At 35.9% G+C, this 14,847-nt stretch overlaps 1 protein-coding gene across 1 annotated transcript in view; it reads left to right on the top strand.

Moving 5' to 3' along the window:
- LOC135922992 (uncharacterized) overlaps positions 1 to 14,847 on the top strand; it is a 41,159-nt gene that overhangs the window by 9,737 nt on the left and 16,575 nt on the right. Inside the window, exons 8-20 of the mRNA XM_065457567.1 lie at positions 43 to 247; positions 579 to 938; positions 1,572 to 1,694; positions 5,692 to 5,847; positions 7,192 to 7,325; positions 10,422 to 10,624; positions 10,999 to 11,111; positions 11,392 to 11,648; positions 11,766 to 11,997; positions 12,950 to 13,197; positions 13,790 to 13,953; positions 14,059 to 14,173; positions 14,534 to 14,667. Of these exons, the coding sequence (XP_065313639.1) occupies positions 43 to 247; positions 579 to 938; positions 1,572 to 1,694; positions 5,692 to 5,847; positions 7,192 to 7,325; positions 10,422 to 10,624; positions 10,999 to 11,111; positions 11,392 to 11,648; positions 11,766 to 11,997; positions 12,950 to 13,197; positions 13,790 to 13,953; positions 14,059 to 14,173; positions 14,534 to 14,667 (2,444 nt within the window). The remainder of the gene's footprint in view (positions 1 to 42; positions 248 to 578; positions 939 to 1,571; positions 1,695 to 5,691; positions 5,848 to 7,191; positions 7,326 to 10,421; positions 10,625 to 10,998; positions 11,112 to 11,391; positions 11,649 to 11,765; positions 11,998 to 12,949; positions 13,198 to 13,789; positions 13,954 to 14,058; positions 14,174 to 14,533; positions 14,668 to 14,847) is intronic.

Here is a 14,847-nt window from a genome sequence, read left to right as displayed (position 1 = left end):
AATATTTCCCGAAATAAAACTATTTTTTTTGAAAAAATATAGATACGTGTGCCACAACGGCGAGATAAACACCCTACGCGGTAACGTTAATTTCATGCGCGCCCGGGAGGGCATAATGAAAAGCCCGGTTTACGGTGACCAGCTATCCATGCTTTATCCGGTGGTCGAAGAGGGCGTATCGGATAGTGGGGCTCTCGATAACGCCTTGGAGTTTTTGATAATGGCTGGGGAAAGGAGCCTACCCGAGGTTTGCCTTCTTTCTTTCTTTCTTTCTTTCTTTCTTTCTTTCTTTCTTTCTTTCTTTCTTTCTTTCTTTCTTTCTTTCTTTCTTTCTTTCTTTCTTTCTTTCTTTCTTTCTTTCTTTCTTTTCTTTCTTTCTTTCTTTCTTTTCTTTCTCTTTTGGAAATGTTTCAACGATTAAATATAAATTTTTGAGTAGGCCTTATAAAAAGGATTTAATAAAAATAAGGGAAAATGTTTTGTCAAAGTGGCAACGGGTAGGAAGGAAAACAAAAATGAAATTTCTTCCCCCTTTTTACATGGCGCTAATATTTAACCGCTTATTATGTTCTGATAAGGCTATAACTAATCTGATCCCCGAGGCCCGCAAGCACAATTTCGACGAAGATTCCATTGAAGAAAATCTCAAAAACCAAATCCAGTCTACCTGCGAATCGCGGAGTTCCTCGATTAAGCAGCCCATATCCACCTTTTACAAGTGGGTGTCCAATTGGATGGAGCCCTGGGATGGACCTGCCCTCGTCTTATTCGGAGGGGACGGGCGGCACGTGGGAGCCGCATTAGACCGTAACGGCCTAAGACCTGCCAGGTATTACCTGACCTCAGATGGGATCCTGGTTCTGGCTAGCGAAGTTGGAGTCTTTGACGTCGAACAACAAGGTCGCAACGCGACAGGAGGGAGTTACATCGTGAAAAAGGTTTGCTAAAAAATTTTTTTTTTAAAAAAAAAATTAAAACCAAACCAAGCAACAAAAATAATCCGCTTTACAGACGCCTTCTGAAGAAAATACGCTGCGCATTTGGGCGCGAGCTGATATTTTTTTTTTCTTCAAACTTAAGCTATATTTAAAAAAGAAAAAAAAATCTTAGCTGGGATCATACTGCCTAAAAAAATATATGTCCAAAGCGGCTAAAAAAAAATTAGAGCGATTACCCAACGATGCTAGTTAGAAATAATTATTGCTACCCCATATGATAACCGATGAATATTCCTAGTCAATCAAGGGAATAATTAAGCTAAGTTTGTCTGTAATTAATATATTGCCTGGATTTAGAGTCACTTTATCACGCGTCATTTTATCATACGCCACTTGTGTCACGTATTCAAGTGTTGCGTGATAAAGTGTCGCTAGGCGATAGTCTGACATAAAGCCGAGAATGTAAATTACAAAATCAATGACTAAGATTATTCTTAAAAGGCGAAAAGATATTTAATTATTTGAATTTTTTTTAAAACCAATAAAAAAATAGGCAAATTTTAATTGGATCACTTGACAAGGTAAATATATTTACATTTACTATTTTTATTCGAAAATCTTCGTTTTTTTCAGGGCCGTTTGAAACCCGGTAAAATGATTCTCGTCGACACGCTTACCAAGGCCTTGATTGAAGATCAGGACATAAAACTACGCATCGCTATGTCGAAACCTTTTACCGGATGGCTGGCTCAAAAGGTTGACTTTATATATACATATGAAACTATACATGGCTATAAAACGACTTATCAGCGTTTTGTCAATGGAGTCATTACCACACATTTACGATAGTGCCCAAAGGAAGAAAGAAAGAATATAGGCATTATACTAAAATTTGAAGCGATCTACACTACTCAACAAATGATATTTTATTTTTATAACTGATATTTTTAAAATTTAGTAAATATTGCTTAACTTAACACTCTTTTCTATGGGTGTTATGATGAAGACAACGATGTTGTTGTACCACAAAAGCACCGTTTTAATTATTTGGAAAAACTTTCTGGCATATTAATTAGATCTCTTTCATCTTCTAGACAAGTTAGTCCCCCTTCCTCTCCCCATAATCCCTCATTCAAATTTGAACGAAGGAAAATCTCCGAAATTTTATAATTAAAATAAATTGTTACAGTGCCGTAAACTTTGCCTTAATAATGTAACGCTTTACTCTCCCCCCCCCCTCCCCCTCAAAGGAACTTTTCTTTTTACCTTACTCGTTTACAATCCAAAAAAATACAAAAGAAGAAACGCGTTTTATTATTTTTTTTTAATTCAGAAATAAAACATGGTAGAACTATTTATCCCCCCCCCCCCCCCCCCCAGTTATTTATGTATAAAATGATACATAATTATGAAGAATTAATACATCTTTATAAATTTTTGAAATAAAAATATAAAATTTCCATATAAAATATAAAAAAGAGTGTAAATTTTAAAAATATCGATGGCTCTAAAAAGAGCTTATAGTAAAAATGTACCTAAAAAACATGTATAATTATGTTTAAAAATTTCTAATTGTATTTTTAGGAAGATTGACTCGCGTTTTTCGTTTGTTATGTTAAAAATTTTACGTGCTAAAATTTTAAAAAATGAATGTGTTGATTGGGAGAAATTACCATTAGTTGAGATGACTATGGGTTGAAAAATAAAATTTAATATTGAGTATTTATTGATATTTTTATTTTCGCCATTAGTAAGAGGATTTGAATTAATTGATGAGGGAAAGGAAGAGACACAGGTAGCGTCCCAAATTAGGGATTTTCCATTTGACCATGGGATGCAGGTTAAACCGTCAGGTCTGAGACCATCTTGTAGAGAGAGGTTTGTTGGTTCTAGAATGTTAGGAATTTTAGTTTTATTGAGAGCGTTATGGATGATTTTATTTATTGCTTTATGCCGGAGGTGGCGACCTTGGCTATGGGAGCAGTTTAGGCCGTGTCTTGCATTTGGTTGTACGGGTAGGTTGCAAAGGTGGCAAGTGTGTGAATGTGTTAGCGAGCATCCTAGTCTAAATCCTATAATAACTCTCAGTTGGTCATTGGTTAAGAGATTATCAAGGGTTAAGCTAGGAAGTGCCTCGAGCCATTCATATCCGCCATATTTATCGTTTAATTGAAGGAGTTGAAATATCGCTGATATCGGAGGGGTTAAGACTATTTTGAAGTTTCTTTATAAGAGGTTCCAAGATTGATTTATTAGAAATTTCGGTTTGGAATGTTTGACCGTCTGGGGTTAGTAGATTCCATTTTTCGATTGCTACTGTTAAGAGATCGTCATTGGGAGTTATAAAAGATGAGATCGCGAAATTGAGCGAAAGGCGATTAGAGATAAAAAGAGATAGGGAGAGTAATTCTAAGGGGATCAGGTCGATACCGCCTAGTTTAGCGGGTAATTAAGCAAGGTGCCAATTGATAATGGAAGATTAAGGTCCTTTCCATTAAGGTCTTTAAGCGAATATTATGCTTGGTGAAAAATTCTGAGGAGGTGAATGAGGAGGATGAGTGGAAGAGGTGTGAGATTTTAGGTAATTATAGGCACTTTTTTAATAGATAAAAAAGTTGGTGCGATGGGATATGATTGATGAACTTTTCCAAGTTTTGCAACTCGAAGAAGGTTTTATCGATAGTTTTTTCCGAGATTTTATTATTTAGTAGTGGGGAGCCCAAGAGTTGGATATCTTCGATTTCGATAATATTGTAATCTTTAAATGAGTCTAGGGGAATCTCAGGGTTGAGTATGCAGATTTCTGTTTTGGTTTTGTTTAATTCTAGGCCTATTTTGGGGCATTCTCTTTCGAGGTGGAAGAGGGCTTTGCTTATTTGATGTTGGTTACCGCAGAGAGTGCCATCGTCTAGGTACCATAAATTAAGGTCTAGATCAAAATCAGATTTAAGATCTTTCATCATATTATGTATGGCTAAGCAGAAAAGTATAGGGCCTAGGAGGTCGTCCTGCTGAACACCCTCTTCTGAGTATATAACACAACCATTGAAAATGAGGGGAGTGCTATTGGTATAGCAAATGTCAACAATGCGCGAGTATTGGGGGAAATTATCGTAAAACGATTCGAGAGCCGAGGAACGAGATACTGTATTGAAGGCGTTTTTGAAATCAATTTTGCAAAGAACGGAGTTTAAAGGTGGATGTTGTAGGTAGATTCGGAGACAGTGGGAGGCTATATCTACGCCTCCTTGAATGGCTCGAGGCACTTCCTAGCCTAACCCTTGATAATCTCTTAACCAATGACCAACTGAGAGTTACCATAGGATTTAGACTAGGATGCTCGTTAACACATTCACACACTTGCCACCTTTGCAACCTACCCGTACAACCCAATGCAAGACACGGCCTAAACTGCTCCCGTAGCCAAGGTCGCCACCTCCGGCATAAAGCAATAAATAAAATCATCCATAACGCTCTCAATAAAGCTAAAATTCCTAACATTCTAGAACCAACAAACCTCTCTCTACAAGATGGTCTCAGACCTGACGGTTTAACCTGCATCCCATGGTCAAATGGGAAATCCCTAATTTGGGACGCTACCTGTGTCTCTTCCTTTCCCTCTTCAATTAATTCAAATCCTCTTACTAATGGTGAAAATAAAAAAATAAATAAATACTCAATATTAAATAATATTATGAATTGAAAAATGTAGTTTATTTTTTTCCTCCCAAAAATCCTACCTTCCGCCTCATCATGGCGCGGATGTGGCAACATCTTTTTAGCGGCTAATAAGCGGTCTAACAGGTTCCCCCGTGGTCTGGGTCTAGAATAGGATCACCGTCTCCTCGACCACCGAAAGGGGGTGATGTCAGGAAGGACATCCGATTGTAAAATAACCTTGCCACATAATTTCCTAATGATTAAATCAGACGGAAAATTGACCGACCCGGAAATCGCCATTAAACGGAGAAGAAGAAGAAGATAATTATATTTTTACGATACATTTTTAAGCATTAATTGTTTAACATATTTGTTGTTCAAAATTTTAATCAGATGAACAAGGACGTTTAGGTTCTGTCCTGGTTTCGACTTAATTTTGATACTTAATTGCTTTTTTAGTTTTTAGGCTAAAAAAAAGCTTTTGAACTTAGGACACCCTATTTTGAATAGCATTGTTATTTTTCGTATTTCTCTTCTTTATAAATTTAAATGAAAATTATGATTTAGATTTATATTCTTTCGATTTGATTCTGAAAACCTGGGCTAAAAAAAAATTAATATATAATATATATATAATTAAATTATTAAACTGAATTCTTTCCATGTCTTAACTGTAATAAGGGTAAATTCGTTACTTACATCCTTACTTTTCCAAATATAATAACGAATAGCGTTACTCCTCCCCTTAAAAAAGTTACTTTTAACAACGCTGCTTTACAGCGCTGGTTAATTATTATTGATTTTAGGGTAAATATTATTCAAAAGGGAGGAGGGGGGAAGTAATTTATACCCTCCATTACTGACATGATTTAAAAAAAAATAAAATTAGGATATAATAACCAAGGATGTTATATAAACGACTAATTAACGATTCGTTCATTAAATTTATTTAAAAGTATCCATACAAAGGAGTCAGCTGTTATCGCCATTTTATGGTTTGCACGTTGATCAAATCATATTGATGCGCATTCTTATATATTTATTTTCGGCTCAAACCAGATTTTTCGAAATTAAAAATTTTTTTATATAACAGACGATAAAATTAAAAGACCTGTACACGGCCCATTACGCGATGATCGAAAACGGGGAACTTCCCCCAAAGTCCCCGGCTAGGCGTGCCAACGGATACGTCGCGGATAAATCTTGCGGGGACGTCATTCCTGCCATAAAGGATGAATCGGATGCTAAGGTGCTTTTTAATTATTATTATTTTTTAAATTGATTTTGGCGCCTTCCTTCATAAATACTACTCTTTTTTTTTGATGAATATATTGAGTAATGAACTGCGTAGAGTTTTATTTCCCTATTTTAAGAAAGAAAGAAAAGAAAAGGAAGGAAGAAGGAAGGAAGGAATTAAAAAAAAGGAAGGAAAGTGAAAGAAAGCAAGAATACAAGAATGCGACTGACATTCCCTAATTTTAAAAATAATTGTCAGAATTATCCCATCTTTAGACATGTACCGCAAGCTTATTGCCAACAGCGGTTTCATGGTCAATTTACACCTTGGTTGGGATTAATTTTTGTGACCAGGAAATTTAAGGAAGATATGGAGAATTTTAATATAATTAAAGATAGAAAGTTGCATTATATGTTATAGGGCTGTGCCGCTCCATAATTTTTTTTTTACCAATCCGATCCGATATTACCATAAAAACCTATCCGAAACTTATATTTACCGCCTATCTTCGAACCAGTGTCATGAGAGGATCGAATAATCATTTTTACATGATTTGAGTGTATTTCGGTTTTTTACATTCCAATATATGGGCGAGGTTCACAGCTGAAAGTAGTTTTGTTGAACGGCTCGAAGCCGATATTTAATAATCTAGCCAAAATACCATTATCTAAGCCTCAAAAATTTTTTTTAAAAATGGATACGCAATCTGTCATCTGTGAGCAAAATATCCGAACCTCGGCTAATTTTATTTTGACGAAAGTCCTGAGCTAGTCCGTTTTCACCACATTAACCAAATTTATTTTCTTTTGTTTCAGATACATAACAAAAAATAAAATAAAAAAGAACCCGAATTTTTCTGACGATGCATTCATTAAAAGGTGTGCATCAATGAATAACAGCTGGGGACGCCATTTTGGTTACCCGTAATCATTATTCAAAAATTTTTCGAACGAGAGGCCAATTGATTCCTATATCCGACGCAAATTTTATTAAAGAATTGCCCGATCATCGAGATAATGAGGAAGCGAGTTATCAATTATAATAGTAGTTTTTTTAACATGAGAATAATTACTATACGGGTTACCAAAATGGCGGGTCCAGCTGATTTGCTTTCAACGACGCGTTCAACGACGCTTTCAAATAAATTATTATTCGCCAGTCTAGTTATTATTATATGTCATTGATACAATCATAAAATAACCCCAAAAAATATCGGATCGGGTTTTTAAAGTATCGTTCCGATCCTATAATTTAATATCGGCACAGCCCTATTATATTTGATAATTTTCCTATCTATTTTGTTTATTTATTTTGAATCATTCTCATGTTATTTGGCACCTGTAAAAAACATGAAAGATATCATCCAATGACTTGTCCGGAAATGACGGTAAAATGCCCCGAGACGGAATTTTGCACGATAGACGCTTGCCCATATTTGGTTTCACGGCGGAGACGGTTAATATGCTGGTCTTACCCATGATAAAACAAAAGTTTTTTTTTTAATAAAAAAATATTATCAGCTGTTTTTTCTTTTTACTTTTAACGAAATCGCCATTTTTTTAAAAAATGAAGAAAATTTTGTTGTCGCGATTCGCGTATTCAGCTGATTCTTTCTAATCCATAATCACCTGTTATTCGCCATTTAAATCATTGATATGGAGGATATAATAGTTATCAAATGAGTAAATGAATATTTAATTTATAACGTATCGTCGTCTGAGATTCAGGTTATTCGGCACAAATCCATTTTGAAGTCAAAAAATGACCTCATTTTTTTAAAACATGAAATCAATTTTTTTTTATAATTTATTTTTCTGGATAAAATATTAAGTTAGCCGTTTTTAAAAATCAGCTCCAATTGAGCCGTTTAACAACGCTAATCCTGACTCCAAGCTTTATTGAGAGGATAATACACCGTACAAGAAACTCACAATCATCCGCCTAGTGTTGTTAAACGGCTCGTTTTTAGTCGATTTTTAAAAACCGATAACTCAATATTTCACCCAGAAAAATATTACTCAAGTCTGAAGATTTTGCTCGTAGAAGGAACGAAGGTCTTATACATATATTATCGTAATCTCGAGGCTTGGGCAATATTTTTTCTGGTTAAAATATTGTGTTAGCCGTTTTTAAAAATCGGCTCAAAGCGAGCCGTTTAACAACGCTACTACATCCGCCACCGTACTCAACCTTTTTCGGCGCCGAATTATTTCCACCCTACGAATATGCTATTACCGAGAAAGACGGGATTTCATTATTGTGGCGAGATGATAAAATTAAACAATTTGATCGTTTAAAATACAGTTTTATGTTTTTCGTAAAAAAATTTTTCGATATTAGACTTTTAAAAATACCAACAGTTTTTTAAAAAAAAAAAATATTATAATATATTAAGATGATCGAGCGAATTTTAATATTCTCGACCACGTGCGGTGCGGTTTATCGACCGTACTTTTAAAATGTGCACCACCCCTTTTCCATCAACTTTATACCCTTCGCGGGGTAAAAAATAAGACGGTTTTCACCCTTAGTTTACATATCGATGACCGGTAAAATCGAAGTGAGGATTACAAGCGAATTTTTTTGAAATTATTCTATCGTATGTAACGACTTCTCCGTTCATCATCATCACCTCCTTGTTAGTCGAACAATCTTTAACTCAGTTAAATTCTGTTGCTATTTAAGTCCTTAAAAAATGATAAAAATATTCGATGCGTTTTAAATTGTTCATCTTTGATCAATTTTTCTTTTTTCTTACATATTTATAAATATCCATCTCGGTCGGAAGATAAGAAGATGTCGGTAATGAGTCGAAGCTACGGAGCAATCCTTCTACGGCATTATTCGTATTGCCTTCTCCGTTCAGGGTGCAATCGTAACTATTCCACCAGGGAATGGGATGAATCGGGGTAAATCTTTCTCTCCCACAAGATTTTCCTTTATGATATACATATATATATATGTATTTTCCACATAATCAATAATCGGCCGAAAAATGTCATTTGTTTGAAAAAAAAACGTTTATTACGTCGGTTTCTGGCACGTAAGCCAAACATACCATCATTTTTAAAAAAATAAATAATATAAACAAAATTTTGTGGATTTAGTTTTTACGTGGCACGATGATATTTCTGGGAATACTTTTTTTGTATTTTTTTCTCCCCAAAAAAAACTCTGACCAAAATGAGATAAAACATTCTCTTCGTTTCGTTGACGCGAAGATCGATTCGAATGCATTGATTGCCGACAACTCGAAATTGGTCTTTAAAAATCGGGAGAGATAGTTACATACGATCAAATAATTTCAAAAAAAAACTCGCTTGTAATACTCACTCCTTTTTACCGGTCATCAATATGTAAACTAGGGGGGAAAACCGTTTTATTTTTATTTTTTACCCCGTTAAGGGTAATAAAGTTGATGAAAAAGAGGTGGCGCGCATTTTAAAAGTACCATCGGCGAACCGCATCGCAACGTGAAAGGAGATAAATTCAAGATTTTCTTTCAGTCGAGAACGTTAAAAATTTTCGCTAGTTTATCTTAAATATATTAATAACATAAATTTAATTGTAGTATTTTTGAAAGTTTAATAGACGAAATTTTTGGACTTTGGGTATGAAAATGTAAACTAGATTTTAAACGATCAAATCGTTTAATTTTACCAACATCATCCACGAATAATAAAATTATCGTCTTTCTCGGTAATAGTGTATTCGTAGGGTAGAAATAAATCGGCCAATTTGCCTAGAATCTTTTTTTTATTATAAGCCCTTAAGCTCTATTTTCAAAAAAAAGAAATGTTTTTAGACCCAAGCACGACTTTAACTTAATTTTCAAGGTTGTAATTTTCATCAAACTCCATTTCCCGATATTGCAACTCATGTGATTCATTTAAGATAATACATTCGCGATGTCACTTCCGCGGTATAATATTCGCGCTAATGCATTCTCTATAATGCATTCGCTATAATATTATTTCACGGTAATCGACATTCGCGATAATACATTTCGCGCCAAAATTTTAGCGGTTTTGGATATGTAACCATTTTGGAGATCCCACATGGATTCTATATTCCAATATAAAACGCCATATTGTTACTTTTAACTAGTTAAACAAAAATAGGTATAGTTTGTATTCCAGAGTTAGTGTCGTTAAACGGCTCGATATCTGTCAATTTTTTTAAAACGGCCCGAATAGAAGATTTTGCTCATCGGTTTGGACTTCTATTTACCAAATCTCGAGGCTTAGATAATACGATTTTGGAAATCTTAATCACCGTTCAACAACACTAGTCAGCAACCACGGGCTTAAACCTTTAAATTCAGCTTCAGCACCACGACCTTAAACCTCTTAATTCAACCTGTGGTTAGCACCACGACCTTAAACCTTTACTGTAGTTGGCACACGACCTTAAACATTTAAATTCAGCCTGTAGTCAGCACCACGACCTTAAACTTCTCAATTCAGCTCAGCCTATACTTAAAATAAATTATTTTTTCATAATTCGCTTTCGAATCCGCTTTTGAGTTGAAAAGAAAATGGAAGGAGAGTTATAAGAAAATATTAATAAAAAAAAACTACGAAAAGGAAAGAAGCCCTGGGTTCGATGGGAAACGACACCCCGCTGGCGTGCCTCTCCGAGTACTCCCCCGCGGTTTTCGATTATTTCAAGCAGATGTTCGCGCAAGTCACCAACCCGGCCATAGATCCATTTCGGGAGAAGAACGTTATGAGCTTGAGTTGTTGGGTTGGACCGGCAACCGACCCTTTATCGACTTACACCGCTAACGGTTTTTAAACATTTTTCTTTCACAGAAAAAACATATGTGCTTCAGTTTATTTAACCTTTATTCTATAATAGTTTAGCTGCCAAGAGAAAGGAACGCATACTTCTATCCTTCGTCATTTTTTTATGATAATGTAGTTAGTTAAATCGGGCAGGGCTCCTAAACCTACTGATCATCCTACCCCCTTCCAAATATCTTTAGACTAACTCTACCTCCCCCCCTTCCACTCATATATATTTTCCTCGGGTATAAATAAATGACGGGGTTTTCTCTGATTCCAACAAATTGTTTAATTTTTTAATAAGAAAGAATAAATGATTGTGACCTAAATGAATTTATCTACAAAAAAAAATTATTCTTTTTTTTTTGCGCGATAGAATATCCGACGAAATTAGGCGAATATAAGCAGCCGAGGATTTACTTGGAACAACCAGTTTTATCGTGCGACGACATGGAAGTCATTAAAGCCACTCGTTACCGTGGGCTTAAGGTATTTAATTTTTTTGGGGGTGTAATTAGGCCTGACGTGATAATAACGAATGCGTATAATATTGAACTTTATTTTAAGGGATGGATTGGGGAAGAGGGGGAGGGGTAGCAGGGGTTTATTACCTCTCCAAGTGGTTAAGTTATGTAACTAGTTGATACAGATTGCGATGTAATATGATAGAATTTGGCAAAGATCCACCTATCTTATAATGTTATCTATGTTATTGCGACAACTATTTATCTAATTTTTTTCTCCACCTTTTACTTTCTCGTTTTTTCAGACTAAGGTGATAGACCTAGTCTTCCCCTTATCCCAAGGCGTGGACGGGCTCGAAGCCGGCATTGACCGGGTTTGCACTGAAGCGGCTATAGCTGTCGAAAGCGGTTACTCTCTAGTTGTGCTATCCGATAGATTCGAATTGGTTCCGGAAGGAGTGCCCATACCGGCTTTGATGGCCCTGGGAGCCGTGCACCATTTTTTGCTTTCCAAGAAACTTAGACTCAAGACGGGTCTGATAGTAGAAACCGGAGCTATAAGGTTTGGAAATGAAAGCCTTCAGAATTAGGGGAGATTTAAGCTGACAGTAATAAGGAGATTTTCACGGTTTGTGAATATTTGCCGCTAAATTTTAATTACCCCTTTTTTAAACCCCAGACAAGTGGCCCATATATGCCTTTTACTAGGCTACGGGGCGGACGCGGTGTGCCCTTACCTCGTGTACGAACTCGTGGCTGGACTGAGGGACGAGAACTTGTTGTTTGCCCCGGACGAAGAGGTGTCGTTCTACGACGACCGACGAATTTTCGAAAACTTTCGTGACGCCGCCGAAAAGGGCATAAGCAAGGTAATGGCCAAGATGGGCATCTCTACGCTCCACAGCTACAAGGTAAGCGATTATACATATTATATAAATATCTCTCTATATTTCCGATTTTTTCTAGAAGTAATGTTCTTACTATAAGTATCCTACTTTTTTAAATACGATTTGAACTGAATAATAAATATAATTGAAGGAGTTAATCTTGGTATACTCCAATCAGGTGAAAGGTTCAGGAGTTAATCTTGGTATACTCCAATCAGGTGAAAGGATCAGGAGTTAATCTTGGTATACTCCAATCAGGTGAAAGGTTCAGGAGTTAATCTTGGTATACTCCAATCAGGTGAAAGGATCAGGAGTTAATCTTGGTATACTCCAATCAGGTGAAAGGTTCAGGAGTTAATCTTGGTATACTCCAATCAGGTGAAAGGTTCAGGAGTTAATCTTGGTATACTCCAATCAGGTGAAAGGATCCGGGTTCAGGTTTTGGTTAACGCAATATTGACTCGTTATTATTAAGATGAATATTTATTTTATTTATTTATTTTTATTCTTTTCTTTACCCTACCCCATTTATAATTCATAATTTACTAAGCAAAATAAAAAAATAGAATTTTTATAATTTAATTTTTGAATGTTTTATTCAATCCAACAATCAAGACGTCATCCAAAATATTTCTCTTTAAGATTTCCGCGCGAAATCTGGTAATAAGCAGTTCGAGGAACATAATTACCCCGTATTTTTAAATTTAAATTTGAATATCTAGTAAAAATCGTATTTTTTTTTACTTAAATTGATATAAAAATAAGGTAAAATGAAGGTTTACTAAAAATTTTGAAAATGGCCAATGAAAATGAATGATCACGTGGGAAAAATCTCTTTTTATTTATTTTATTTTAAGAAATTTGTAAAAAAAAATTTTTTTTTTGTATAACTTGAAAACCCTCAACTTTTGAAAAGGGGGTTCGGGATGAGCAAATGCTAAAAAATAATTCATTAAACATGTCAATCAATTTACAGGGTGCTCAAATCTTCGAAGCCGTGGGTCTAGGTCCCTCGATAATCGAAAAATGTTTCAAAGGTACCCCGTCTCGTTTGGGAGGGATCACCTTTCAACTCCTAGCTTCGGAACTGCTGGCCCATCAATTCGAGGCGCTGGGCTCGAGGCATTGCGATAATCAGCTGTTGCTAGATCCCGGATTTTACCATTGGCGCGAAGGGGGCGAGAAGCACTCCAATTCGCCAGCCGTCGTCGCTAACCTGCAAAGGTATTTTTTTTAAAAAAAATTATTCGATTCGACCGTTCCCCAATTTCATCTTAGCCTTTCCGGGAATCATTTGCAACTTTATCAGCGTTCATTCATTAATAGCGTCTGATTGAAAGTTTTTATAGAAGGCAAATACGATAATAACGACAACTCTTAAAAGATAAATGAACAAATGTCATTAATATGTTTGCCGGTATTTAATTAATTTGAAAGGATTATCCCTCTTTATTTCCGAAGTAGCGGGGCTTCATTTACCTGTGTAAGAGCATCAGTTCGGGATGAAATGGCCTGGACTGTTTTAAAAGGGACTAATTTTTATGCTTATCTTCGTTTTATTTTTTTCAAATATTTGTCTGTCTTGTTTATTGAATAAAGTGCCTTTTAATTTTTGAGTATTTTAAAGTTTTAGACTAAGAGAGATTCAACTGTCCCAGCTGTTTCACCCGTTAACTGATGCTCTTCCACCGTTAAATGAAGCCCCCACTACTTCAGTAATTTAATCTTTAACCCTTAGGGCAAAATGTAAATAATCTTTAAGACAATTATTTTAACGATCTCTGTCATTAAAATAAATATTTTATTGTTGATGTAGAGCCTCTAAGACCAGAGATCTTACTGCTTACGCCGCTTTCAGCGAGGCTAGCACAGAGGCCAGCGCCAAAATAACTTTAAGAGGTCAATTGGCGTTCGATTTCGAAGAAATGGAAGGTATGGACGCGGCAAAAATTGGGGGGATAGTTCCCTTGAAAGGAACAGGTTAAAATATGTTTGTATTTAGTCTTTTTAAGAAATAAAAAGAAAGGGAAAATATGATTGACTTGAAAGAATAATTAACATTTGTACAAATTGTATCGCCAACAGTCGAATTGATAAACGGTACCTCGCCAATGAACGGTCACGACAATGACGGCCCGTCGGTCATACCGGGTTCTATCGATATCGATATGGTCGAGGATTCTGCTTGCATCGTTAAAAGGTCTTATTTACACCAACGCGTTTACGCGTTTTTGTCCTATTAAAAATTGTCGTTAAAGTTTTTTTAAAAAAATTAATATCGCGCAAAGTTGTAACCCCACCAAAGTCGATTTCCGGAACAAATCTAAATAAAAAGCTAGCTTAGATCCGCTGCCACGGTCCCAAACTTTGCTAAAACATGGTCGGCTAACCGTGGAGCGGTCCTAACCGGTCCCGCAATTATTCGGGGAAAAATACGCGAAATATTTGGGTTTATAAATCTCGGAAAAAGGACAACTTTGCGCCGATATATTGGAACCCCAAATCTTTTGATATACATTCTTTACTCTTATGCTTCGCATCATTTATTACCGCCATCTAGATTTTGCACTGGCGCAATGTCATTAGGTTCTATATCCAGCGAAGCCCATCGAACTCTGGCTCGAGCCATGAACACTATGGGGGGTAAATCGAACACTGGAGAAGGTGGGGAGGATCCGTCCCGATATGAACAAGGTAAGTGTAGGCGTTTGCCCTTACAATCTCTTTTTGGTTTTTGTTTCCATGGCATACCTATAATAAACAGAGGATAAAGTTTGTATATTCCGTAAATAATAATAATGTCACATTGCCTATTTAGGGGGGGGGGGGGCTACTATAAGATGGAGCCCATCGAAGCCCCCCCCCCCTCAAAAT

This window comes from Gordionus sp. m RMFG-2023, chromosome 1 (assembly GCF_954871325.1).
Source record: "Gordionus sp. m RMFG-2023 chromosome 1, tfGorSpeb1-WG-v2, whole genome shotgun sequence".
Taxonomy (NCBI): domain Eukaryota; kingdom Metazoa; phylum Nematomorpha; class Gordioida; order Chordodea; family Parachordodidae; genus Gordionus; species Gordionus sp. m RMFG-2023.
Note: the sequence above shows the minus strand (reverse complement) of the source record. Positions and strands in the feature narration are given on the sequence as shown.